Source organism: Hemicordylus capensis, chromosome 6 (genome assembly GCF_027244095.1).
Source record: "Hemicordylus capensis ecotype Gifberg chromosome 6, rHemCap1.1.pri, whole genome shotgun sequence".
Lineage (NCBI taxonomy): Eukaryota > Metazoa > Chordata > Lepidosauria > Squamata > Cordylidae > Hemicordylus > Hemicordylus capensis.
In genome coordinates, this window is record NC_069662.1 from 46,300,203 (window position 1) to 46,325,382 (window position 25,180).

At 42.0% G+C, this 25,180-nt stretch overlaps 1 protein-coding gene and 1 long non-coding RNA gene across 12 annotated transcripts in view; one reads left to right on the forward strand and one right to left on the reverse strand.

The window, feature by feature from the left end:
• The window catches only part of LOC128329163 (uncharacterized), a 199,736-nt gene that overhangs the window by 50,773 nt on the left and 123,783 nt on the right, over positions 1–25,180 (reverse strand). For 5 of the 9 annotated variants that reach the window (XR_008309541.1, XR_008309546.1, XR_008309538.1 and 2 more), the window contains 3 exons: positions 11,245–11,389; positions 8,298–8,398; positions 3,349–4,631 (listed from right to left, as the gene is read on the reverse strand). This is a non-coding gene — a long non-coding RNA (uncharacterized LOC128329163). Of the gene's footprint in view, positions 1–3,348; positions 4,632–8,297; positions 8,399–11,244; positions 11,390–25,180 lie in introns of those variants that run through there. The other 4 variants (XR_008309539.1, XR_008309542.1, XR_008309544.1 and 1 more) reach the window with 1 other exon arrangement.
• On the forward strand, positions 2,161–11,362 carry LOC128329156 (keratin, type I cytoskeletal 12-like). 3 transcript variants are annotated; one of them, XM_053259741.1, is made up of 8 exons: positions 2,161–2,715; positions 3,828–3,910; positions 4,538–4,694; positions 6,997–7,158; positions 7,261–7,386; positions 9,664–9,881; positions 9,969–10,036; positions 11,265–11,362. In XM_053259741.1, the coding sequence occupies exons 1-8, from the start codon at positions 2,161–2,163 to the stop codon at positions 11,360–11,362; spliced, it is 1,467 nt and encodes a 488-aa protein (XP_053115716.1). The 3 variants fall into 3 exon arrangements, with proteins under 3 accessions (XP_053115716.1, XP_053115717.1, XP_053115719.1); XM_053259742.1 differs by having other exon boundaries at positions 10,008–10,063; XM_053259744.1 differs by lacking the exon at positions 9,969–10,036 and having other exon boundaries at positions 9,664–9,884; positions 11,251–11,362.

The window sequence follows — 25,180 nt, forward strand, 5'->3', positions numbered from 1 at the left end:
TGCTATTGCTGTTGCTATAAATAAATAAGTCTGTTAGGATAACTGCACAGGTTATTCAGTGTTTTGTTTTTCCAGCAAACATCAACTCCCAGACCTCACTTCAGACCTCACAAATATATTTCTGGATGGCTGAGATACGATCCTCCCCATCTCTGGCAATTTTCAAAAAATACCTGAAAACACATCTCTTCAACCAGGCTTTCTCAGCTTTTTAAAACTTGTTTTTAAATTGTTCTGATTATTTATTTGTTGTTTTATGATGTTTTTAATAGTTAATCATTGTTTTTATGCTTTATAATTTTTGTTTTAATTATTAACTGCTTTTAATGATGTTTTAATGTAAACCGCCCTGAGCCTTTTGGAAGGGCGGTATAAGAGTTTTAATGATAAATAAATAAACAAACAAATAAACAAACAAATAAATAAATAAATAGCATAAATGGAGGCAGGAGGAATCATCAAAAATTACTCCGCTCTTGCCCCCAATTCACTCTGTTGCTCGACAAGATGTTGGCAGAGACAATAGGAAAGCAGCACTCTTATGGCAAGGATATTATAGAAGTGGATACCGAAATGATCGGGGTGGGGAGGCTTAGAACATCTTTCTTACAAAGTAAAGTAACAACATCTGGAGCTTTTTAGTTTAGAAAAAAGGTGACTAGAGACATGCGGAAGGTTTATAATCTAATCTAATCTCTTTATTTCGGTCAGTGACCAGCATAATGTTAAAACAAATGTAGAAGAGAAGACAGTCAAACTTCTACTACAAACAATAAAACCAAATAAACTTTTAAAAAGTCCTCCTGAACACAGATCAAGGTACTGAAAGTGGACCTACCAGAACTACTAAGAATACATAACTTAGAATAAAAGGAGACAACAGTATTTCATACTTATGAGATCATTACATACAGATCAAAATTTAAACAGTTGCGTTCCCAACTCCTGAATCTGAGAGGGGTAGGAAGGTTTATAAAATTATGCATGGTTTGGAGAATGTGGATAGGGAGAGGTTCTTCCTCTCTTAGCACACTAGAACCAGGGGTCATCCCATGCAACTGTTGGGAAATTTAGGTCAAAGGGAAGTACTTTTTCTCACACCACATAATTAATTGATGGAATTCTCTGCTACAGAATGTGGTGACAGCCACCAGTTTGGATGGCTTTAAAGGGGGATTAGACTAATTCATGGAGGACACTGGACAGGTCTATCAATGGCTACTAGTCTTGACAGTCTATAGACTGACTCCAGGTTCAAAGGAAGTGTGCCTTTGAATACCCATTGCAGGGGAGCAACAGCAAGAGAGGGCTATTGCTTTCATCTCCTGCTTGTGGGAAACAGGATGCTGTGGGGAAATGGGATGTTGGACAAGATGAATCTTGGGCCTGATTCAGAAGGGCTCTTTTTGTGTTCTCAAGCCCATTTAGACAAACAAATTTACATTTGGGGCAGAAACAGATACTACTAATGCTTTGTCAGAGACAACCCTGAGGCAACAAGAGACATAATTTTGATGGGGGTTTTGTTTTTGTTTGTTTTTTGCTTTACTCTGAGATTACCTGTTAATGTAAGTACAGAATTTTAGCATTTGCCACTCATTCATTCATTCATCTGTCTAATATATTTATAACACATGTATTCAGTGATAGAAAAAGAGAGTAAGCCAAATTCAAAAGCCAGAGAGGCGGGGCGGGGAGCAGGAAGCAGGTGTCTCTCTAAATCCAAACCCATTAGGAAGAATATGATGATATAAAGAGAGGTTTATAATGTTTTAAAGTATACAAAAGCAATGGAGATAAATAATTTAATAAATTGGGAAGAATTAGCAAGGAAGAAGATATTACTGGCCCCAGTTGCAAGGAGTGGATTACTGCAAGGCTTATCTCCACTCCACCCAATCCGCCCCTGTTAGCAGAACAAACACCCAGAGGGCACTGAATTTCCACACCAACAGACAATTTGGGTTTGTACACATCATTCAGCTTGGTCAGGAGATAATTAAACAGAAAAAAGATGAAAGTATGTTGCCTAAGGAGGCGTGGACTTCATCAACCAAACACTCCCTGTGTTTCATATATAAAGATAAAACCTACAAAAAGGCTAGTCTTCTTAAACCCCATCACAATACCAGATTTTGAGCAAGATCCTTTTTATGCACCATGGCTCTCTCCATCCGAGCATCTGCAGGACCCCGACAATTCTCTTCCAGGAGTGGATATGGTGGAGGTTCTGTTAGACTGTCTAGCACCAGCAGTACAGGAAGTTTTGGAGGAGGATTTGGTGGTGGGTCTCTTCTCAGCTTTGGTGGTGGTGGTGGATATGGTGGAGGATTAGGTAGTGGTTATGGTGGAGGACTGGGCAGTGGATTTGGTGGAGGTTTAGGAAGTGGCTTTGGTGGAGGGCTAGGAAGTGGCTTTGGTGGAGGATTAGGGGGTGGCTTTGGTGGAGGTGGCTTTGGTGGAGGTGGCTTTGGTGGAGGTTCTGGTGGTGGCGAGGGCAGCCTCTTAGCAGGCACTGAAAAGGAAACTATGCAAAATCTGAATGATCGCCTGGCTGCCTACTTGGACAAGGTGAGATCTCTGGAGGAAGCCAATACTGAGCTGGAACGCAAGATCCGTGAATGGTATGAGAAAAATGGACCAGGTGCTGGTGGCCCGGGGGCCGGCGGAGATTACAGTAAATATTATCCAGTAATTGAAGATCTCAGGAACAAGGTAAGTAATCATTAGGTCACTGCTTGTCTTTACAAATTGAATTTCTCTTAATGATGCCCAGAGGAAATGTCATGAATTGCACTCTGAAGCTGCATGGCTTGACATTTCACAATATTGTGACCTGGAATGATCTATGTTACAGTAAATGCAAAGATAAGCCCCCTTCTAGGGCCATGAACAAACCTCACTAATTTTATAAAGCAAAATTCAGTTAGTTGTCCTGTTGAATTTAAGGAAAGGCAGATGGAACCAACAACATTGGACTTGAATCTGAGAGAGGGCCCGCTGCCTTGAGCAAATCACATACTTTATTCCCCATCAATAAAATTAGAATAAAAGTGATTTGTCTCACAGGATTGTTGTAATGGCAGAATCGAGTAATACTGTAAGCATTTGAGTGTTATTTAGAGGTTTAAGAGGAGTAAATATATCCATGCAGATAGCAAGTTTTTGGTCTTCATTGTACTCTGCTTCAGGTATAATATAATTGGATCATTTTGGACTCTGCTATGCAGACAACTATAAAACAATTATAATCAGCTAAAGGTTATTCAAACTAATGCTCCAGTCCTGTGTAGAGTTATTTAAGAGAATGAACTTAATGGGACAGATCTGAATAAAACATCCAGAAGACAAGGCTAAACATTTATTTTCCATTTTTAAAAACAAACATGTTTCAATGTTTGGCAGCATATTTGATAATAAAATCCAGCTTGCATATACTGACACGATTTAAAGTCATTGCAATTATTTTCCAAAAGCAAAAATTAAAATCACTGGTTAGCCTACAGACTGGTGTTTTTAGCAGTACACAGACAGGGTAAGCCAATGATACAACAGGGAGAGATGAAAATCAACACTATCTGGCACTCTAACACACCCCTTAAGAACCAACCATGTTTCTATTTACCATTGGATATATGGAAGGATACAATTTTAAACAGGAATAAGTGAGATTTATAGTCTTGAAGACAGATGCTATTTTTTGTGGGGGAGGGGGATCTTTGTTTTATTTGTACATATTTATTAGTACTAATGAAATACTAATTATAGTGGACAAATAGTTATTAGGCTAAAGCTGTGTTCTCTAGAAATATTCTCCTTGTTTTCAGATCATCCATGCAACTATTGAGAATGCCCGGATTGTTCTTCAGATTGACAATGCGAGGCTGGCAGCTGATGATTTCAGGCTGAAGTAAGTGCAGTTGGCCAGTGAAAACTGAACTTGTCAATATACAAAAAACTTAATTCCTACCTCTTTGTTTATTTATTATCACATTACTGTACTGCTTAATTAACAGTAATCTCCTAGTACAACAACTGAACTTACTTTTAAATGGCAGCTTTCCACAGAATGAGATAGGGCATGCCTGAACTCAAAAATCAATTACCACAAATAAAAAAGAAAAGATAAAGGGACAGAAACAGAATTGGGAGGACAAAGCAAACATTCAGTATTAGATACATTTTTAAAAAATGAAAAGACATCCATGAAAAGACCACTGTTTTGCAGAAATAATAGCTTCTATTGTTTTATGCAGAACTAATAGTGACATCCTGATCTATGCAGAAATAATAGTTAAAGAAGAAAAGTCAGAAGCAGACTGTGTGTAATTCATATGTGAGTGTGAATGAGTGTTCTTGAGTGTTCAAACTTTCTTCTGTATACAAATACTGGTTGTAGAGAAAATGTAGTTTGTAAAGTCAGATACATCCCCTCCTAAATGTCCTTTAATCAGATGTTGTTCTTTAAGCAGAAAACCTGAGTTATCAGATGGAGACACAGGCCTTGCAGCAAGCTTTAAATTTGTGTTGTTCTTAGATTTGAGAATGAAGTGGCTCTTCGCCAGAGTGTTGAGGCTGACATTAATGGCCTGCGCAGAGTCCTGGATGAGCTGACCTTGACTAGAGCTGACCTGGAGATGCAGATTGAAAGTCTGAATGAGGAACTGGCATACCTCAAGAAGAACCATGAGGAAGTAGGCAATATTTTCTTTAAATTATTTCAAATAATAGTTCTCACCAACTATTTCCCCACTCTGGTCCAATTCATTCAAACAGGAGACAGAAGTGGATAATGTTAAGATTCCGCAAGAACCAGGGAAGATACACACTGAGGACAGGGTCAGACGACATGCGAAACATTGGTTCCTAGAGCTCGGCAGCAAACCCACATTCCAGTGTCAGGATGGCTACGCCAACATAGAGCATGTCATCCGAACCCACCAACGTCATTATGTTCCACCCTACTTTCAGTTCCAAACACATCTATCATCAAGAACTGAAGCTAGTTACAGATGTTGAGTTCGGAACTGCAAGTAGGGCAGAACATGTTGATACGTTCAATGTTGGCATAGCCATCCTAACACCAGAAGTCACAGCAACCAGACCAAGTTGCTCAATAGTACTACCCAAGAGTTACTAGGGCAACTAAACTTCAATAGGACTTCCTCTGGTAAATTTAGCCAGTCACTGATTTCTTTTCTTCATATTTCTGATTAGCAAAAGGGAAGGTATTAGAAACAGTATAAATTAGATAGAGCAATTAGTATATAGTAGAACCTGAGTGTGATACAAGATAAGAGCCAAGAGGAATATGAGGACAAGTGAAATATTCATCATACTACAAATCTATCTTTGGATCTGGCCACATGCACAATTTAAAATGTGCTTATATACAGAACATTCTTCGATATGTACAAATTGTTAAAAAAAGATGATGCAGAATCTGAGCAGAATGTATCACTCAAAACGTTTCCAGTTTTCAAAATGATTTTTGAATCCTACATACTAGTCTGAAATAACAGGTTTTCACAAAACCATTTGCAGGATTTTAAAATGAATATGCAAAAACTGAACCAAATGTAAACAAATGCACAGAGGGGAAAATATTTTCGCAGTTTTTGTTAAAGGATTCTCAAAATACTACCTAATCACTGAATGGACAAATAACATTTTCCGTTCATAACTTGTCTTTCTGTCTTTGCAATTTGCACATTTGAGAAACTGTGGGAAGGGGAAATGTAAGTTAATGATGTGAATGCTATCATTAACTTAAACAGAACTATATTCTTAAGCAAGTCTTTAAATGATGGTTAAATTAGTTTGGTTGGTTGCCCAGTTCAGTCCTCAATCTTGGGGCAGCAAAGAGAAGGGCTCTGCTTACTGACAGCGATATCTCATCAAGATGGGTTTGAGATTCACAGCCAAGAAGAGGAAACAGCACTGAGATGGATTCTACCCACTTCACCCAATGTTTATTGCAATTAATATGAAGTATGAGGAAAATACACGTATCTCCAAATATGCTGTAGACACACATCAGGAAGTTACAGTCACTAGATGTGCCCAAGTGTATGGGGATATGTTTCTCCCTTTCTCAAATTATATGCTTGTCATGGCAAACACACTGGAACACTGATATACTTGGCTGTTAAAAAGTTTATCTTAGTATAAAGAAGTTCTTAAATCCAACATATGTTATTACAAAATTTGAGTCAAGATATGTTCTTAAACTATTTATTTATACATAATGCCATACTGGATTTTTTCCCCTTTAACTATTATTGTACTAATGACTCTTTGAGGCTGTTCTCACTAGCAGCCTAGCCCAATGCTCCTGCCCAGCCAAACCTAATGAGGTCATTCACACAATCAAAAACATCCTACCCGTGTTTGGGAGCTGTGCATGCTCCCAATTTCTTGTTGTATGGAAGCAAGTAGGAGAAAAGCAAGGTAGGAGGAAATGATTGTGTGGAAGCTCGGTAGGATGAAAAGCTACCCAGGTTTTCCTCCTGCCTTGCTTCTGCACAATCACTTCTACCCAGGTTTTGCTCTTACCGTGTTTCCACACAACCAAAAACTGGGAGCACACGCAGCTCTCAAACCCGGGTAGAACACAGTTTTTGACTGTGTGAATGACCTCCACTTTTAAGTCCAGCTCTTATCAGGGGCTCATTTTAACCTGGCTCCTGGGACTGTTAGTCTCCTCGGGCTTCATGCAGCCCAAGGAGATACAGAGGCAAGCACCTAAAGAGCCTATTTGACAGGGAAATCCCCCAATGCACCGTGCTCGGTGCTTTGTGGGATACCTGGAGGCCAGGATGCATTGTCCTGGCCTCCGTAGCTCCACACTGCCTGGGGCAGTACTGCTCATCTGGAAGCATGGTCCAGGCATCAACTTTAGAAGGATCATTTGCTGGGAAAGTAAGGTTTTGCAGCTTTCCCACCCTTCAGAACGGCCGTGTGAATAGCTCCCTTGTTTATCTTTGATTTTTGCAGGAGCTCCAAGGTTTCCAAAGCAATGCCACTGGTCAAGTCAGTGTGGAAATGGATGCTGCTCCAGGGGTTGATTTGACCAAACTTCTGAACGATATGAGAGCACAGTATGAGGCAATTGCTGAACAACATCGGAAGGAAGCTGAAGCCTGGTTCAATGAAAAGGTGGATATCTTCAAAAAATTACTGACTCAAATAGAATTGTTAAAAGTACTTGAAGCTCAACCACATGCTTTTTCTCATCCATGCTGGCATTTGCTATTTCAGAGTGGAGAACTGAAAAGAGAAATATCTTCCAATACTGAACAGCTTCAGTCGGGAAAGAGTGAAATTACAGACCTGAGACGCACTTTACAAAGCCTGGAAATAGAGCTACAATCTCAGTTTGCTATGGTATGATGACTAGCTACTGGGGCCAAATAACACTTACCGTATTTTATGGACTATAAGACTCACTTTTTTCCTCGAAAAATATCCGCCAAAATTCAGGAGCGTCTTATATGTTTTAACAGTTTAATATGTTAAAACTCTGAAAAACAGGATTAAAATTAAGGTGCGTCTTATAGTCCGTAGCGTCTTATAGTCCGTAAAATACGGTATGAGCTTTTAGGATATTTTTTACATTTGCAGAAAGGATATTAAGAGAGCAATGTGAAGGATAGTGATGCTAAGGGATAATTATTTGTGAATTCAGTAAACATGTGGCCAAATGACTAAGTGGCTATGACAGATGCCTGATTCAGTGGGAAGATACTAAACCAGGTGTAGACCCATGGATGATGGCAGGGTGGATTGGTATGAGCCATTCAGGCTTCAGTCTCAGAGGTATACTGAATTTGGTGGTTAAGCAGCCTGAAGAGGGGTTTGTAATCTGAAGATGTTGGCTGACATCCAGTCTAACAAAGCACAAGTGCTACATGAGAAGTGTTCGTGCTACTGCTGAGTTGCTGACTAATGCAGCATCAGCACTCTCACAGCAGGACAAATTTTGACAACCTCCCCTTCCTACAGAAGCACTCTGTGCCACCCATAAATACATCCCTGAGGGCTGCATGACCCTCAGGGACATATATTTGTGTGGCATAGAGCATTTTGCGGGGAATGAGGTGATCAGAATTCCCCACCCGTTTGTACTGTGTGTCAAAACCCTCAGCAGCACCGGTGCTTTCCCCTTTACACCCAAACTTTATTAGTCCACTTTATTTTTTGTTGTTGAAAAGCGGTATCTAAATATTTGTCATCGTTAGTCTGGGTGCCAACCATTGCCCATAGTCTAAAGCTGAAGCATAATAATAACTGCATACCTCAGAGAACTGGGGAAGGATTACACAGATCATCTCTCACTGTCATCATTTAGATTGTAAACTCCTTGGGGCAGCAACACATCTAAATTGCCTTGAAGGTCCTGGGTTCAGCCAGAAGATAGATAGACAGACAGACAGACAGACAGACAGACAGATAGATAGATGAAAGAAAATAAAAAATAATCAAGTCACAACAGCAAGCTTGGGGGGCGGGATGTCATAAGCTGCTATAAGTAGGGAAAAGCAAAACTGCTTCGTCAGGAAATCACATTCTGAATACTGGCATACTTGCTGTTTCATAAAAGCAAGACATTTATTTAAAAACCCCAGTCAGTTAGAAGTCCAGACCAAGAACCCATAATGACTGGTTGAATAAAGTTAAACAATTAAAACTTCTACCATTCTTTAGGCTTCCTAAATACTGTATGCAAGCAGCTTTTCCCTCTGCAGGATTTCAGATGCCAGGTGGGGGGAAGGCAAGGTATTTCACATTTGGAATGGAGAAACAGTGGGCAGGAGAAATGTTAAGTATCTCTCCATTACCTCTCAACTCTGAATTGCCCCCTTCAGATATTGTTTTTACTCTTTAAAAAAGATTAATTGGGCTACAGTTATAAACATTATTGTGTAATTTCTACTTGGCCCTTAAACAGCTATGGCTTCGACTCCCAGACTTAGAGCTGTGGTCCCCATTAGGGATGTGCAAGATCGAGCACATCCCTAATGGGGATTGAGATCGAGCCAGTTCGCCTTCAAACCGGTGTGGCTCAAGGGTTCACCCTCAAGCTGGACCGGGGCCAGTTCAGCTCGACCTTGCCCAGTTTGGGGGATTTGACCTCGAGCTGAATCCCCTGGGCTCACTTGGAACCGGTCCAGGGTTTGAAAAGTTTTGTTGGGTTTTTTTAATGTAACTCATTGCCAGGCCCAGGGTAACTTTGCAGCCTCCAGGGGGTGCTGCCGCAGCCATGGGGAGGGGGTGCCTCTGAAGCTTCACCCTCCCCCTGCCAGCCTCTCTCCCCCCCCCCCGTCTTTATGGGGCCAATTCAGCCTGTTCTCAGGCCTTTCCAGCCCTCTCCCAGCTCACAGTGGCCATTTTGAAGGCTATGGGCTATTTGCATGCCCAGGTCCCCCAGATCAGCTCAAATCTGAGCCGAACCAGGGGAGTTCAGGGGTGCATAAAACTGAACATGCCCAGTCTGGTTCGAGTCTGGTCCGGACTCGAACCACACCAGGCAAACCATTTTTGTACACACCCCTAGTCCCCATGGAGGCCCACATCTGACAAGTGGTTATGTAACCCACCAGGTCAAATTGTTTGCTTCAGTTTCATTTAATTAGCAGCATGTTTTTCTTTCATTCAACACAGAAAAAATCCCTTGAAGACACTCTAGCAGAAACAGAAGCAGGATACTGTGCCCAGCTTTCGCAAATGCAGCTTCAGATCGGAAACCTGGAAAGCCAGCTTTTCCAGGTCCGTGCAGACATGGAGCGACAAAATGCAGAATACCAGCTCCTCCTGGATATCAAGACCCGTCTGGAAATGGAGATTGAAACTTACCGCCGACTACTAGATGGTGAAATGGGGTAGGAGTACCAGCAAAATGTTAACAGAACTCTCTTTCTGATGTCAGTTTTCTGCAAAAGCTTTACTCCACTATAACCATTATCCAGGCAATTGTGTAGTCTAATATCTCTACAATCTCTTTGCAGCTCATTTGAAAGTGCTTCAGTGGCAACAAGTATCAAATCAGTGGATTCCACTCCTGGTAAGCAAACATCAGGTTTACAGTTGTACAACTAGGGGCAAAGCTCTAAAACACTTCCATTGCCAGGAATACTCATGATTTTAAAGTTAAATCTTTTAAATAAAGTTTTTATTTAAAGTTTTTATTTAAAGATTTTAAATAAAGTTGTCTTTATTTAAATTTTTAAAAAAACAAAAACACCACCTGTTCTCTTGTTCCTGTTACCCTTAATGCTCACTTGGTTTTTCTCAATGTGTGTACATGTGTATGTACCCACTGTCTTCCCTCCAGTGACTGTTGCTGATATCTATCTTGTATTTCTTTTTTAGACTGTGAGCCCTTTGGGTACAGGAAGCCATTTTATTCATTCATTCATTCATTCATTTATATCAGTCATGTCTTTGCAAACCACTTTGGGAACTTTTGTTGAAAGGTGGTATACAGGAGACCTTTGTTTTTTGCAGGTTCTCCTATTGCGGTTTCTGTTATTTGTAGGTGGGTCATAGAGAACCAGTTTCTTTCTTTGTTCGCAGTATAGATTCTTGGTTCCTTTGTTCACATGCCTAAAACTAGGGCTATTCTCAGCTATTCGGAGTATAGAGATCTAGTACTGTATAGAGACCTTGCGTACTAAAACTAGTGTTATTTTCAGCTGTTTGTGGCTAAGTGCCACCCAGAAAATGACTTCCAGTGTCATTTCTGATGGCCGTTTTGTGACTTTTCCACCACACACACACGAAAATCAGCAGGTTGGAGGGGACATTGCTGGAGAGTAAGATAATGTGCTTTACTACTCTTATTTTGGCCTCCACCACCACTTTTTATAAGATTTGAGCACACTTAAATGTGCTGAGGAACCTAACCTCACAATCCCCATAGACACAAAGTTTCTTTTTTCGTAGTTTCTCTATTTGTGGCAGTAGGCCAAAACAGCACCCCCATGGGGGAAAAGGGGGGCCTCCTGTATAAATATTTGTCATATTCATATTCCTACATCTGGTGAATCAGACCATTGTCCATCCAAGCTTATGCCACAATAAACCAGCCCATGTCTGAGGAACCACAGCACATTCTGACCATGGAATTAATTTACTTTTTACTCCATTATAAAGCTTAATTTATAGGGATACACTTTCATTTATACAGTGTTTACAGTGTATCTAATCTGAATCCTGGTTTACAATTGAAATATTTTCACGAACCTTCATTTTTTCCTGTTTAGATCCAAGCAAAACCAGAAAGATCAAGACAATTGTTGAAGAGGTGGTGGATGGCAAAGTAGTTTCATCCCAAGTTAAGGAAGTTGAAGAGAAAGTCTAAGCAAGCATGAAAACCTGATAATTCATTCTGTGGATTCAAGAAATGATTAGATTTACTTCAGTCTTTTTCTTTCTTAACAAATATTACAGAAGTAAAAAAACATTTGGAATTTCTCTCTAGTCAAATGATTCAATAAACATTCCATTCTACCTTACATGGTCTATTATTTTATATCATGCACATTTAGTCCTACTTGTCTGCTCTTTAAGAAAGACCCCACATTTTCCATTTCTGATATATGTACTAAATAACAAGGCCATCGTGGTATCATAGAAGTTTTAAAGTAATTTGTAAAGATAATACTTTGCTTGTCAAGTATGTATTTTTCTCAACTCATCTATAACAGTTTACTATATCACCCTACTCATATGATGCCATTTTTACATACTACATTCAACCCAAATTCTTCCATCCCTTAATTTTAACGATGTTGTGTCTCCAGTTCATCTCTTCATTTTTAAGAAACATCCATACCTGCATTGTTCAAATTAATAAAATAATAATAATAATGATGATGATGATGATGATGATGTATACTGCTTGCATACATTGTTTAAGTTTGAAATCAAACAAGGGGTTTAAAGTCCCACAACCATAACCAGGAAAATCAAGATATCTTTACTAGGAAATTTTCCCTTGGGTTGTGCAGCATTCACCAAACTCCAGAGCAATCATGAACACAGTAAGTGAGTGACATCCTGACTAACAAAGCGCACATGTAGTAGCACCTCTGAGCATGGAGCAGGACTGACTCCACAGCTCCTTCATTCCCTTATGCATAGGTTTGTGTGCAATGTAAATAGCAGGAACTTCTCCCAGTGCTTTCCTGTGTTCCAAAAGCCCTCTTTTGCAGTGGAAGCATGATGCTGCCTTCAGCAACATTACAACAGAGTGCTTTGGGAGAAGTGCCCACTGGCTCTATTGCAAAACAAAAAACAAAAACCCAAAACACACACACACACACACACACACACACACACACACACAGATATGTAAGGTGGACGGGTCATAGGAAGCTGCCATTGGTCCATCTAGCTGGTCTTATGGTAGCAAGTATGACTTGTCCCCTTAGCTAAGCAGGTTCTGCCCTGGTTGCATATGAATGGGAGACTAGAAGTGTGAGCACTGTAAGATATTCCCCTCAGGGAATGGAGCCATTCTGGGAAGAGCAGAAGGTTTCAAGTTCCCTCCCTGGCTTCTCCAAGATTGGGCTGAGAGAGATGCCTGCCTGCAACCTAGGAGAAGCTGCTGCCATTCTGTGAAGCCAATACTGAGCTAGATAGACCAATGGTCTGACTCAGTATATGGCAACATGTTCCTATGTTCCTAGCTCAGTATCAGGGGCATAACTATAATCGAGCAGATGGGCTCAAAGAACCCGCCCACTCCCAGCTACTGAGGGACCCCCAGCTCCACCCCTCCCTATTTACTTCATGATCTTCCTCACTCCGAAGGGTCTGCCGGGGAGAGGGGTGAACACAGGCCCCCTCTCCCCTTGCTATGCCTCTGCTCAATATTGTCTACACAGACTGGCAGTGGCTTCTCCAAGGTTTCAGGCAGGAGTCTCTCTCCCTGTCTTGGAGATGCCATGGAGGAAGCTTGGAGCTTTCTGCATGCAATCATGCTTCCAAAACAGAGAAATCCCCTAGGGGAAATGTCTTTTACATGTGGGCTCCCATTCAAATACAAACCAGGGCAGACTCTGCTTAGCAAAAGGGACACATTATGCTTGCTACCATAAGACCAGATCTCCTCTTTTAAGTCCTTTAGGTCCAGATGATGAAAAAAGTCAATATCCATCACTAAAAAACTAGAAATAGAGGATGCTTTTCACCCAAAAAAAGGCACCAACATTATCCACTTTGCATAAAATTTGCATGTGTTTATTGGTATTATATGTGTATATTTTGATAAATAAATACAACTCACAACTATGAATTCGATGACCAGGTGAACTGTATGTCTGCTCAGTCTGCTGCCTACGTGCAGAGTTTTCTGCTTCTTAACCATACATTCATCTCCTGCTTAGGTTTACTACACACACACACTGTCCTCCTCCTGCCCCATGGGTCACCCAGCCTGCTCTTCTCAGCCATGCCAGCAACTTCACCTCTTGGCTCGAGCAGAGCAGCCAGCTAGCTACTGAGCCAGACTCTTTGCATGCTAGCGCAGCAGTGCCTGCACAATTTCCCACTTGCTTGCTGTTCTCTACGACTACAAACATTTATAGACTGCTTTTCAACAGAAGGTTTCACAGTCGTTTTCACTGAAAAGAGAAATAAGAAGATGTTTCCCTGTTCCCAATGGGCTCATAAACTAAAAAGAAATACAGTGTAACACCAGCATCAGCCACTGAAGGGATGCTGTGCTGGAGTTTGATAGGGCCTGTTTGTTTGTTAAATTTCTATACCACTTTTCATTAAAACAATCTCAAGGTGGTTCACACAAAACCTAAAACAAGACTACAAAAATTACACAATTAAAACATTAGCTAGAATACAGATCTAATTAAAAGATTAAAAAAACAGCACAATATAACCATAAAAGATACAAAGCAGTAGCAATAGGAACAATCATATAAAAGTCAGGGTTAAAAGCCAAGATTTCACACGCTTTCTAAAAACTCTGATGGAGACTGAGGAGCAGATGGCCACCAAGAGAGCATTCCAGAATCTGGGGGCAACAACTGAAAAGGCCCTGTCCCGCGTGCACAACAGCCAAGCCTGCCTCATTGTTGGCACCTGGAGCAGAGCCCCACCCTCAATGCCCACGTCAAACGGGCAGCAATCTTTGGGAACAGGCGGCCCCTCAGGTATCCAGTTAATGAGGCCAAACCATTAAGGGCTTTAAAGGTCAAAACTAACACCTTGAATTGGACCTGAAATTGGCAGCCAGTGCAGCTCTTTCAAAATGGGTGTGATGTGATCCCAGCAGGCAGCTCCAGATAAAATCCTAGCTGCCACATTTTACACTGGCTGCAGTTTCCAAATATTCTTCAAGGGCAGCCCCACACAGAGCGTGTTACAGTAATCCAGTTGTGATGTGACTAAGGTGTGGGTAATTGTGGCCAGATCTGCCTTCTCGAGAAAGGGATGCAGCTGACACACTAGCTGAAGCCATGCAAAGGCACTCCTGGCCAGCACCTCCACCTGAGCTTCCAAAAGCAGAGCTGGGTCCAGCAATACCCTCAAGCTGTGCAGTTGCTCTTTCAAGGGGAGTGCAACCCCATCCAGAACAGGTAGAATCTCCTCAACCCAACTGGCTCACCTACTGACCAATATTACCTCTGACCTGTCTGGATTCAGTTTATTAGCCCACATCCATCCCATCACGGCCTCCAACCCCCGATTCAAAGTCATCCACTGCCTCCCTAGGATCAGGTGACAAGGAGAGATAGAATTGTGTGACATCAGCATATTGCTAACAACTCAGTCCAAGTTCCCGGATGAGCTCTCCCAGTGGTTTCATGTAGATGTTAAACAGCAATGGGGGGCAAAACCAAACCCTGCGGGATCCCACAGGCCAATGGCCATCGAGTCGAGCACTAGTCCCCCAGTACCACTTTCTGGACACCCTGACCCCCAAAGGAAGGACCAAAGCCACTCTTCAAAGTAGTATCTGCAATTCCTATTCTTGAGAGGTGGTCCAAAAGGATACCATGGTTGATGGTATCGAATGCCTCTGAGAGGTCCAGCAGAATCAACAAGGATGCCCTTCCCCTGCCTAGCTCCCAGCATAGATCATCCACTAGAGCAACCAAGGCAGTTTCTGTCCCATATCCAGGGCAGAAGCCAGATTGAAAAGGGTCTAGATAATCTGTATCATCCAAATGCTCTCCCCATGCTAAATAGAAGAGATTCTTCACTTTATAAGGTGCCTTTTTACTCATTTAGCAAGGGTAACTGCTGAATAAAGTTAGTTAGCTAACTGCTAATTCTCACCACTGCCACTACCACATGAAGGAAGCAGGTGGCACCAGCGGGGCCCACCTATCAGTGCTCCTGCATCACGTGATTCTGCAAACTGCCACTGAAGCAGAACCTCCCCTTTGACTTCCCCATTGGATGGATGGTCAGTAGGATACCGGCTGGGGGAGGAGAGAGAGAAAGAGAAGTTGTTCATGGGAGCAAAGTGTTCTGAGCCAACAAAATGAGTATCTGTGACTGGCAAATTGTCACCCCCCCTTGTCAATCGAGCCTTGAGTATTCGAGGTTGGCGCCATTTTTAAAAAAATCAGCCCTTTTGGGGGGCTGATTTCTGGAATCATGCGGTCAATCTGAGGGTCAGGGGTCATTTACAGGGGACAGGGTGCAATTTTGAAGGGTTTGGTGTGATTTTTGTGGATTTGGTGCCAATTGGGGGGGTTCAGGGGGTCATTTCTGAGGTCACAGGATCTGTTCTGGGGGACCGGGTGAACCTTTTCCTGGGGTCAGGGATGTTTTTTAATCTTTTCTGTGGATGTAGGCACTTTGGCACTTGTGATTCCCCTAACCCCCTGTTTATAATGTAATCCTATTCCTCGTAGTTTATTTAGCTAATTTCAGTGGCAGGATTGTGAATGTAAAATTTGGTATTCGGGAAATATGAATTTCTTTTGCACAAGCATACTCACAAACTCTACAAAATATATAAAAGATTTTCTAACTATTGTCGTTTATGACTTCTTGCTGTGTTACTGATATTATCTTCCAGGAATCAATTTCCACTGGCCTGCATGTTGCACAGGCTCACATCAGCATATCTGATCAGCCCACACTGCTACAGGCATCTAAGGAAACACTGGCAGACTTGCACCAGTGTAGAAATACTTGAAGTTGCACACTGGCACTTCAGGTGCACAACAAACATTATTTTCAGTCTAAGCTGCATTTCCAAAAAGCAGGCATGCAACTTTAAGTATTTGCACACATCACCCTTGCACAAAACCATCAGCATTTTCTTAGATGCTCATTTCATCTGAGGCCCATTGAGCATGCGTGGCGGCCTCCAAAATGGCCGTTGTGATGGGGGTGAAGCCCAGAACAGGCCGAAGACTGCCCAAACAGGGTGATTTGCAACATAATGGAGGTTAGCGGGGGAGGGAGAACCTCCGGAGACCCCCCCATGGCCTCAGAAAAGCCCCCCGGAGGGGGTAAGTACAATTTTTTTAAAAAGATTATGAACCCCCCAGAACAGCCGGGGGGGGGGTTCGGTTTGGTTCCAGATCATTGAACTGAACAGGTTCAGTTTGCACATCCCTACTGGTTTAGGCTGTGCATGAGAACCACCGGGATCAGGCCCGATCCCAATGGGCCAGCACTGCCTAGTCCGGCTTTTAAGCAAGCGCTCCCTCCCCCCCTGGCTACCTGTTTGTGTGCAATGGATTATTACTAGCTCATCTCTTGCAGGAATCCCCCAGTGCAGCACACACTGCGACATGCGTGCTGCATTGTGGGATTCATGCAACCCAGGACAACGAATCCAGGCCTCTTTTTACTAGCGCCACCAGGAATCCCATGGAGATTCATTCATGCTGCTCTCAGCAGCGCTAGTCATGTGCGTGCGTGACCTGTACACCACCCAGGCTGTGAGCGGTTATCTGGGAGAAGGTAGGTTGAACTCTGCCTTCCTGCCCACCTGGTTGTGTGAATAGCCCCTGAGTTTTAAAAAATAGAAATGGAAACAAAATGAACTGGGGGGAGGGGGAGGAGAAAAGAAAATTTAAGGGCAGTGCTCACATCCAAACCAATGAAATGTGTCCTCGAGGATGTCACACTAGTGATAAACTGTTGTGCTAGCTATTTGCCCTAAATCTGGAGCTTGAATTCCAGACTAGTGTTGCTTGCACAACAGTGTGCAACTGCAGCACATTCCAATTGTTCTAAATCAAGCTTTTGCAGTTGTACAACTATCCAAATTCCTGAATTTTTAGCACAATTCTGTGATCTTCTTGCACTAGCACAATTCTGCTCAAGCACTTTGTCAGCCAATAAGCCCATTGGAGCATGTTTCTAAGTACAAAAACAACACATATAAATTACTGTTTTGTAGTCATGCATTGCCATCTACTGGGGACTCAGAAAACAAGCAGTCAAAATATTTCACTTTATACTGAAAATGTTTATTTGTTCTGATCCAATGGCTTTGCTGCACATCAGCAGATCAGTTTCTTTCATTCATTCATTCAGGTAAGTTGATAGTTATTAGGATAAAACAAAAATGGTGGTCCATTAAATTTTATTAAGGTCCAAAACGTTATTGCAAAATTGGTGATGGAAATTCAAAATTGTGTAACTCCTCCATACACTGTACACTATAAATAAACAGTCTTCCTTTCTTCATGGTTGCATTTCCATTCTATCGAACACATGCATTTCCATCCTCTCTAATAAAACGCAAGCGCCCAAAGCGGCAGTTCGGCAAGAGGCTTTGCACAGAGAGGAGCTCTGCTTGCGAGCTCCTCTCTGCCTCTTAAATTAAGGGCTGTCTACGGCCGACAGCAGTCGGCCAGGGTAAGGGGGACTCGGCAGCTGGGAGGGAGGGTGGGCGGTCGGCGGCGTCGGCCGCGGGAGCATTTTTTTAAAAAGTTACATGGCCTCCGCTCCGCCCCCTGTCCCGGCCTCTGTCTCCCCGGCCTGGCGGGGGCAAGTGCCTGGGCCGATTTGGCCCTTAAAGGTAGGGGGGCGGACGGCGGAGGGAGGGGGAATGGCGGCGGGGGGCCAGGAGCGCCGTTACTAGCGCCCGTTATTCAATGGGCCAAAATTCACTTGTTCTATAGAACACAAGAAATATCCATTCCTCTCATTGAAGTCTGCAGGCTTGCTTGAAGCACTAGTATTTGGTAGATAGACCATTCTTTACTAGGTCAATGCTTACATTCCTAAAATTACACTCCTATAAATCAAAACTGTCTAGGTTACTTTCTGTGATTTCAAAGTCTTTGTCTCTAAACCAGATTATGGGGACTGGTTTCAGGGAAGCATCTAATAACTAGTGGGAGATCTGAACCTAGATGAAAGATTAAGCCCCCCCCCCATGTTCATATCAGCCAACTTTCCAAAGGGAACATATCCTGTATGAGATCTCCACATCTCTGTATGTGTTTATTAACTTTTGTGTTTACAGTCTGAGACAAACCAAATTTATAGCACATAAGAGGGGGTCCTAGAGAACCCTGATGGAGGTACCTTTTCCCATCCACCATCCTGTTTCACAACAGAAGCCAGAGTAAAAGCAATACCCCTTTAGAACTCATGTGTTGAGAGTCTAATACAAAACAAAATCACCTCAGGGCCCCACAGATGGGGAATATATTTTCCTCATCCAGCATCTTGAAACAAAATGACAACCAATAATAGTAAAAGCAACATCTTTTAGAGCTCTTGTGTTGATAGTATGATAAAAAGTCAAATCACCAATAGGGATGTGCGAAACGTTTTGGATACAAAATGTTTTGTACCCCAAACAGCCTGTTTCAGGTGTTTTGTAGACAAAACAAAACACCCATTTTCCAGATCCAAAAGTTTTGTATACAAAACAAAACGTTCCTGTTTCGGCTACAAAACGTTTTGTTGTTTCGGACCTCCATTTTGTGGTGATCTCTGAGTCAGTCTCCCTTTTGTGTTTGATATCTCTTTTAATTTCCCACCCTTCCGGCCTTCTGATCGGTGACCTAAATCATGGGCTGACCGGCTGACAATTCCCTCCTTATTCCCCATTGGCTCTTTTGCTTCTTCCCACTCTTTACTGACCCCACATTGGTCAGGGGAAGGGTTGCTAACCCATGGGGTGCTGGGTTCTGTTGTTTCTCTGGTGTTCTGAGTGTAGATTCTCTGGTAGCATATGAGAGTGGATTCTTGTTTTTCACTGAAAATCTCATATGCTACCAGAGAATCTACAATGAACACCTCAGAAACACAAAACCCAGTACCCCAAGGGCTTGTGGGTATGGAGGTGGTTGGCACCCTATGTGCACTACACAACCCCTCGCTCTGGGAAACCCCAGTCCCCCCAAGTGGAATTATGGGGCTGCTGAAACCTCCATTATTCCCTATGGGAGAAATCTTAAAACACACGTAAACTTCATCAAATCACAAAAGATCAGCCCTTTGCCCAATGGAGAAGAGAACTGGTCTTGTGGTTGAGCATGACTTGTCTCCATAGCTAAGCAGGATCTGCCCTGGTTGCATATGAATGGGAGACTTGATGTGTGAGCACTGCAAGATATTCCCTTCAGGGGATGAAGCTGCTCTGGGAAGAGCAGAAGGTTTTAAGTTCCCTCCCTGGTTTCTCCAAGATAGGGCTGAGAGAGATTCCTGCCTGCAACCTTGGAGAAGCCGCTGCCAGTCTGTGAAGACAATACTGAGCTAGATAGACCAATGGTCTGACTCAGTATATGGCAGTTTCCTATGTTCCTAAATCTTTTGAGATAATTCTGGAAGTTTCCTTGCCCCCATTGGTCACTACCACCCACCACACTCTGCTCTGGGTCATCCCTTTCCCCTTGATTTGAAGTGATACATTTGCTGGAATCCCCATTATTCCCTATGGGAAAATTCTTAAAGATGTGTAAACTTAAAAAATTCACAAAAATTCAGCACTTTGCCTAATTCCTTTGAAATTTGGGTGGTAGCTTCCACCCATTGGACACTACCACCACTACCCACTCTGTTTGCCCTGGGACCCTTTTTAAAAATCCAAATCGATTCAGATTCGGAAAATTTGGCTACAAAACAAAACAGGGCTGATTCGGATTCAGAAAATTTGTGTACAAAACAAAACGGGGGTGTTTCAATTCAGATACAAATCGAAACAAGAAAATTCCAAAATGCACACCCCTAATCACCAGCACATGGGAGAGGGTTCTGGGGTATCCCAATGAGGGCATTTTTTCACACCAGCCATTTCGAAACAAGATGGCATTCGCCCTTTATAGCTTTCATGTTTACTGTTAGGACCAAAATATAAGAATTTACAAAATGTTATTCAAATAAATGCTAAAAAAATGCAAACATCATCAGAATTGAATATCAATAAATAAATAAATAAATAAATAAATAAATAAATAAATAAATAAATTATATCAAAAAGTAAATATTCAGATACCGCATCCATTCCACAACTACTGTACTTGTACAAATTTGTTAGCAAAGTATACTGAAGTATACATATACTACAGGTTAACTCCATATTATCTATAATTACATAAAATATATTCTTAATAACAAACTTCACTCAATAACACCCTCAACAGAAAGTATTCACTCGCTGAAAATTGAGAGAGACAATTTTCTTTGATCTCCCCTTCCCTCTAAGCTGACTGTGACACCGGAAAATATGTCCCTGAGGATTGCACAGTCCTCAGGGACATATTTTTAGGACTCACATTGGCTTCAGAGGGAAGAGTAGAACAACAAAAAGCACCCTTTTATTGTAGCACTAGAGCACCACCAATAGCTGCACCAACCCTTCGTTTGTTTGGATGCCGGTCACTGTCACTCTCTCTAGAGAATTTATAATGCCATTGCAGAATATATTGATACATCTATAACAATACAAATCTGGTACAATCTACACTAGATTGTACCAGAGCTGTAAACAAATTACATATATGCACACAAAAGAGGTGAAATGAAAACAAAAATAATGAACAAGCCAAATTTCCAAAAACAGTAACCAAATGCTATCAAATGGGTGATAGATTGGGGAAATGAAATCAGTCAGTAGCTGAGAAAGTAAAGATGGACCAACATCAGGTTTTTTGAAAATGTGGGAAACTTGAACACAGTATGCAAGGACCCAGAAGAGATAATGTAATAGAGGGTAATATAATATATTAACATATGGAGGGTATAATTAATATATTATTAATATAATATAAAACATGATGGAGGGTAAAGCTTATATAATCAGGAATTGACAGCGAACAGGATCAAGAAGTCATATGGAGGGACTAGATGAGGATGGCAGAATTCGCACAGCCCTGCAGCCAGCCTTCTTTGTTAGGTGGGGCAGGCACTTTTCTAGGTGGGGCTTCTTTCTTTCTTTCTTTCTCTCTTTTTGCTGCCACAATTTTTTCCTGATTGTGTTCTGGTCCTTGAAGTGTCAGATAGCTTATTTATTTATTGCTCAAACCAACATCATCCAGCTAGGTTTCAATAACTGTATTAACTTCTAACATATAATTACTCACACATCAGAAAGGCAAGTTTCTGGGAGTTTATAATTAAGTTTCTAAGACTGAAAATAAGTTCTTTCAGAGATTATGGAAACTGGAATCAATTGGCTAGGTAAAAGACAGACTGTGGTCTGAGAGAAAGTAGAACGTCTGCTCATGACCCTACATGTAACTCGTTCCCTGTCCGCTGCAGGAAGAGTAGGGCAAACTAAAATGCCAGGGAGTCTGAGAGAAAATCAATCCTGTATACACAAATTGCTACACAGCCTATAAGTAGTGATTTCTGCTTACACGATGAGTTGTCCTAATGAATGCTATTGATAGGCACGGCCAGTTCTTGCTGGGGTGGGGGTGGGGACAGGCAATGAAGGTGAGAGAATATGACCGGGCCTGTAAGATGCTTGACAGCAGTTTCAGCAATTTTCAAAGTCATAGTCTCCCGGTCTCAACGCCCATGCCCCGCCACAGCAAGCACCAGCCACATCTGGCTATAGACTAAAGAATTGCCTGGAGCAGTGTTCTTCAGTGTAAGGCCCAATGGCCAGAGACATCCATCAGTCCTAAGTGTGGCCCGCTGACTGATTGCTTATTGGGCCTGTGTGAAGCTTTGGCCAAAGCTGAATGCTCTGCACAGTCCCCCCAGCACCATAAGGTGATGACCATTCTCACTGTGCAGTGCTGCATTTTGCCCAACACGGGGGGCGGGGGGCTCCTTTACAGGAAATGGAGCCCTCTTGAGCCCCTGCACCATCTTGGAAAGCATACACAGAGTGCTGGGAGTGTAGCTCTTCCAAGCACTTTCCCCATAACACTCTTAATAGAGCACTGAGAAAAACACAGCACTGTGCAGAGATCAGCACACTGAGAAATGGCTTTCACATTGGATGCTTTTTGTCAAAATGGCCCCCAGTTGAAAAACAGTGAAGATCACTGCCCTAGAGCTTACACAGACTACTAGGAACGTTAAGACAATAATATCATAGCTTTTGAATTTTGCATGCATACTAAACATGTGGTGCCCTTGTGCACACATTCAGCGGGGAATCAGAAATAACAGGGTAAGTGGAGTGATGTAGCGCTTGAAGACTTGGCCTGAGTACAGCCTAGGTGGCCCACCAGTTAACTGTGTGTGCATAGCAGTGTTTCTATTCCTCTAGGGATCTCTTTCATCCTTTACCACCATTAAGTGCCCTAGAGAGAGAAAATTATTTCCACTACTGTGATTGCAGTATATGATGGTGCTTTAAAAGAGTAATGGGTAGCTTAGGGTAGATATTTTTCCAGTAACTCTTTATTTCACCCCTTTAAGCACCCAATACTGCATAATGATTTCAGAAGAAACAAACTCTTACTCAATTCTGATTACACTTCTTAACTGCATATAAACAAACATGCTTCTTTATTGCTGGCTGAATAGAGAACACAACTGAAGTTGAAGCTCGAAAACAGAAAACAGGAAAGTCCAAGAGGTGGAGTCTAGCTCTAGTTCATAATAGAAAGTTCTAATATTTAACTCTTTGAGGGTGCTTTTGTCAGGATCATTTAGGTAATCATGGGGTGATTGTGATAGTGAAAAATCCACCCTGAGTCCAGGTAAATCTTGAGTGAGCAGATTTTTTGAGGGCTCACACTGCACTTTTGGAGAGAGTACCAGCACCACTTGCCATGTTTTTTTAGAACTACAATTGTTCTTGTTCTTTAAACAAGCTGTCATTCCTTAAATGGAGGCTGCCATTGTCATGTCACAAATTAAAAAGCCAATATTCCAAAACCAAACAAAAAGTTAATAAACTTATTGAAATCTAGCTGGATGATGTTGGTTTGAGTAATACATAAATAAGATGTCTGATGCTTCAAGAATCAGAACACAATCAGGGAGGAAATGTGGCCAGGAAAGAAAGAAAGAAAGAAAGAAAGAAAGAAAGAAAGAAAGAAAGAAAGAAAGAAAGAAAGAAAGAAAGAAAGAAAGAAAGGCATCCACAAGCCTTTTTGATAAGGGATATGAATAAGGAACATACCTCCTGAATAAGGACATGGGTCTAGACGGAAAATGAGAAGGAACAGAGGGGCAGGCCTTAGCAAAGCATCAAAGACAGAGAAGAGGTTCCAGGGATTGTTGGAAAGGGTGTGGATCAGGGTGGTACAATAATGTTGTTTGGCCAGATGAAGAGCAGAGGAGAATGAAGACAGCATGAATTTAAAGTGAACAAGGTCAGCCAGTTATTTTGCCATTTACCAAAAGGGCTCAGCCATCTGAGAGCATCAATAGAGACAAACTGGAGGAGTAAGCCAGTCCCGAGGATTAGTGAGCTAAACAGCTCCATGGGCCAGTGAGGTGATGTTGAGGATAAAGAGAAGATGTACTCAAACCACCCATTAAACCTGTCTTTTCCCCCCCGCTGCTACCACCAGCACTTTAAAGCAGGCTAGACACCTTCTCAAGCCTCAAACCCCAGGAAAGGTGTCAGACATTCCACCACTTGAAAGAGACAGAGTGCTCTCCTGGACCCTTCAGGAAGTTTCCCAAACAGAAACTCTTTCTGTAGCATTTAACCAAGGAGGATGCAAGAAGGGTTAGTAAAACTTCTTCAAGCTTAGTCTAATTATGGTTAAAAGGTTTGTTTGTTTTTTACGCTTGTTTTATTACAAAAAAAGAAACAAGGAGAAAAGAACAAACAAATATTTGGAATGAAAAGAAGAACTATAGTATAGAAAAAGCAAGGTATGCTCTAGAATACTACTTGATCTGGCTTTTGTAAAGATCAAGAGGCCCCTCAAAGTTGTAAAAAGACTGCTCAAAATCTAAGACATTTTAAGAATTTTAGTGTCTCCCCAGTAGATCTAAAGGATAGCTGCTGTTCTGGCAACCAGTTCCCTTTGAGTTTCTCCTGCACTGAGAAGAGCACTAAAACTGATTCCCAAGCTCCCTTCTCTTATAGTGCAAAAGGAAAATCTTATACACATGTGATAGCTTGTGTCTCACCACAGACTGCAGGAAGGCACCTGACAGAATAGTTAAGAGGATTTTCACCCTCTAGGTTGAAAGTTACATTCTAGCAATAGCAATAGCAATAGCACTTACATTTATATACCGCTCTATAGCCTGAGCTCTCTAAGCGGTTTACAATGATTTAGCATTCTAGGCGAACAAACATCTAGGCATCCCAGCAATGTCCCTCATGCTGTTTAATATTTACATGAAACTGCTGAGGGAGGTTGCCCATGAGTTCAGGCTATGATGTCTTCAGTATGCAAATGACACCCAGCTCTGCCTGTCATTTAAATTTGCTAATACCAAGGAGGCAGTGAAAGTTGGATGTTTGCAGGCAGTTCTGATCCTGATAAGGTCAAACAAGCTGAACTTTAACAAGATGGAACTGCTCTGGGTTGGGAAAGATGCTGGTCTGACTAGTGATATTACCTGTTCTAGAGGGGGCTATTCTCCCTCTGAAGGAACAAGTTTGTAGCTGGGGGTTGGGGAAAGTTCTCCTGGATCCAGCATTGCCCTTTGATGCCAAGCTGGTGCCTACCTTCTACCAGCTCCAGCTGGCAGGCTATCTGTAATTCTATCTGGAGACAGCAGACCTGACTTCAGTCAGACATGCACTGGTCATATCCAGGTTGGATTACTATAACACACTGTAGATGGGACTGCTCTTGAA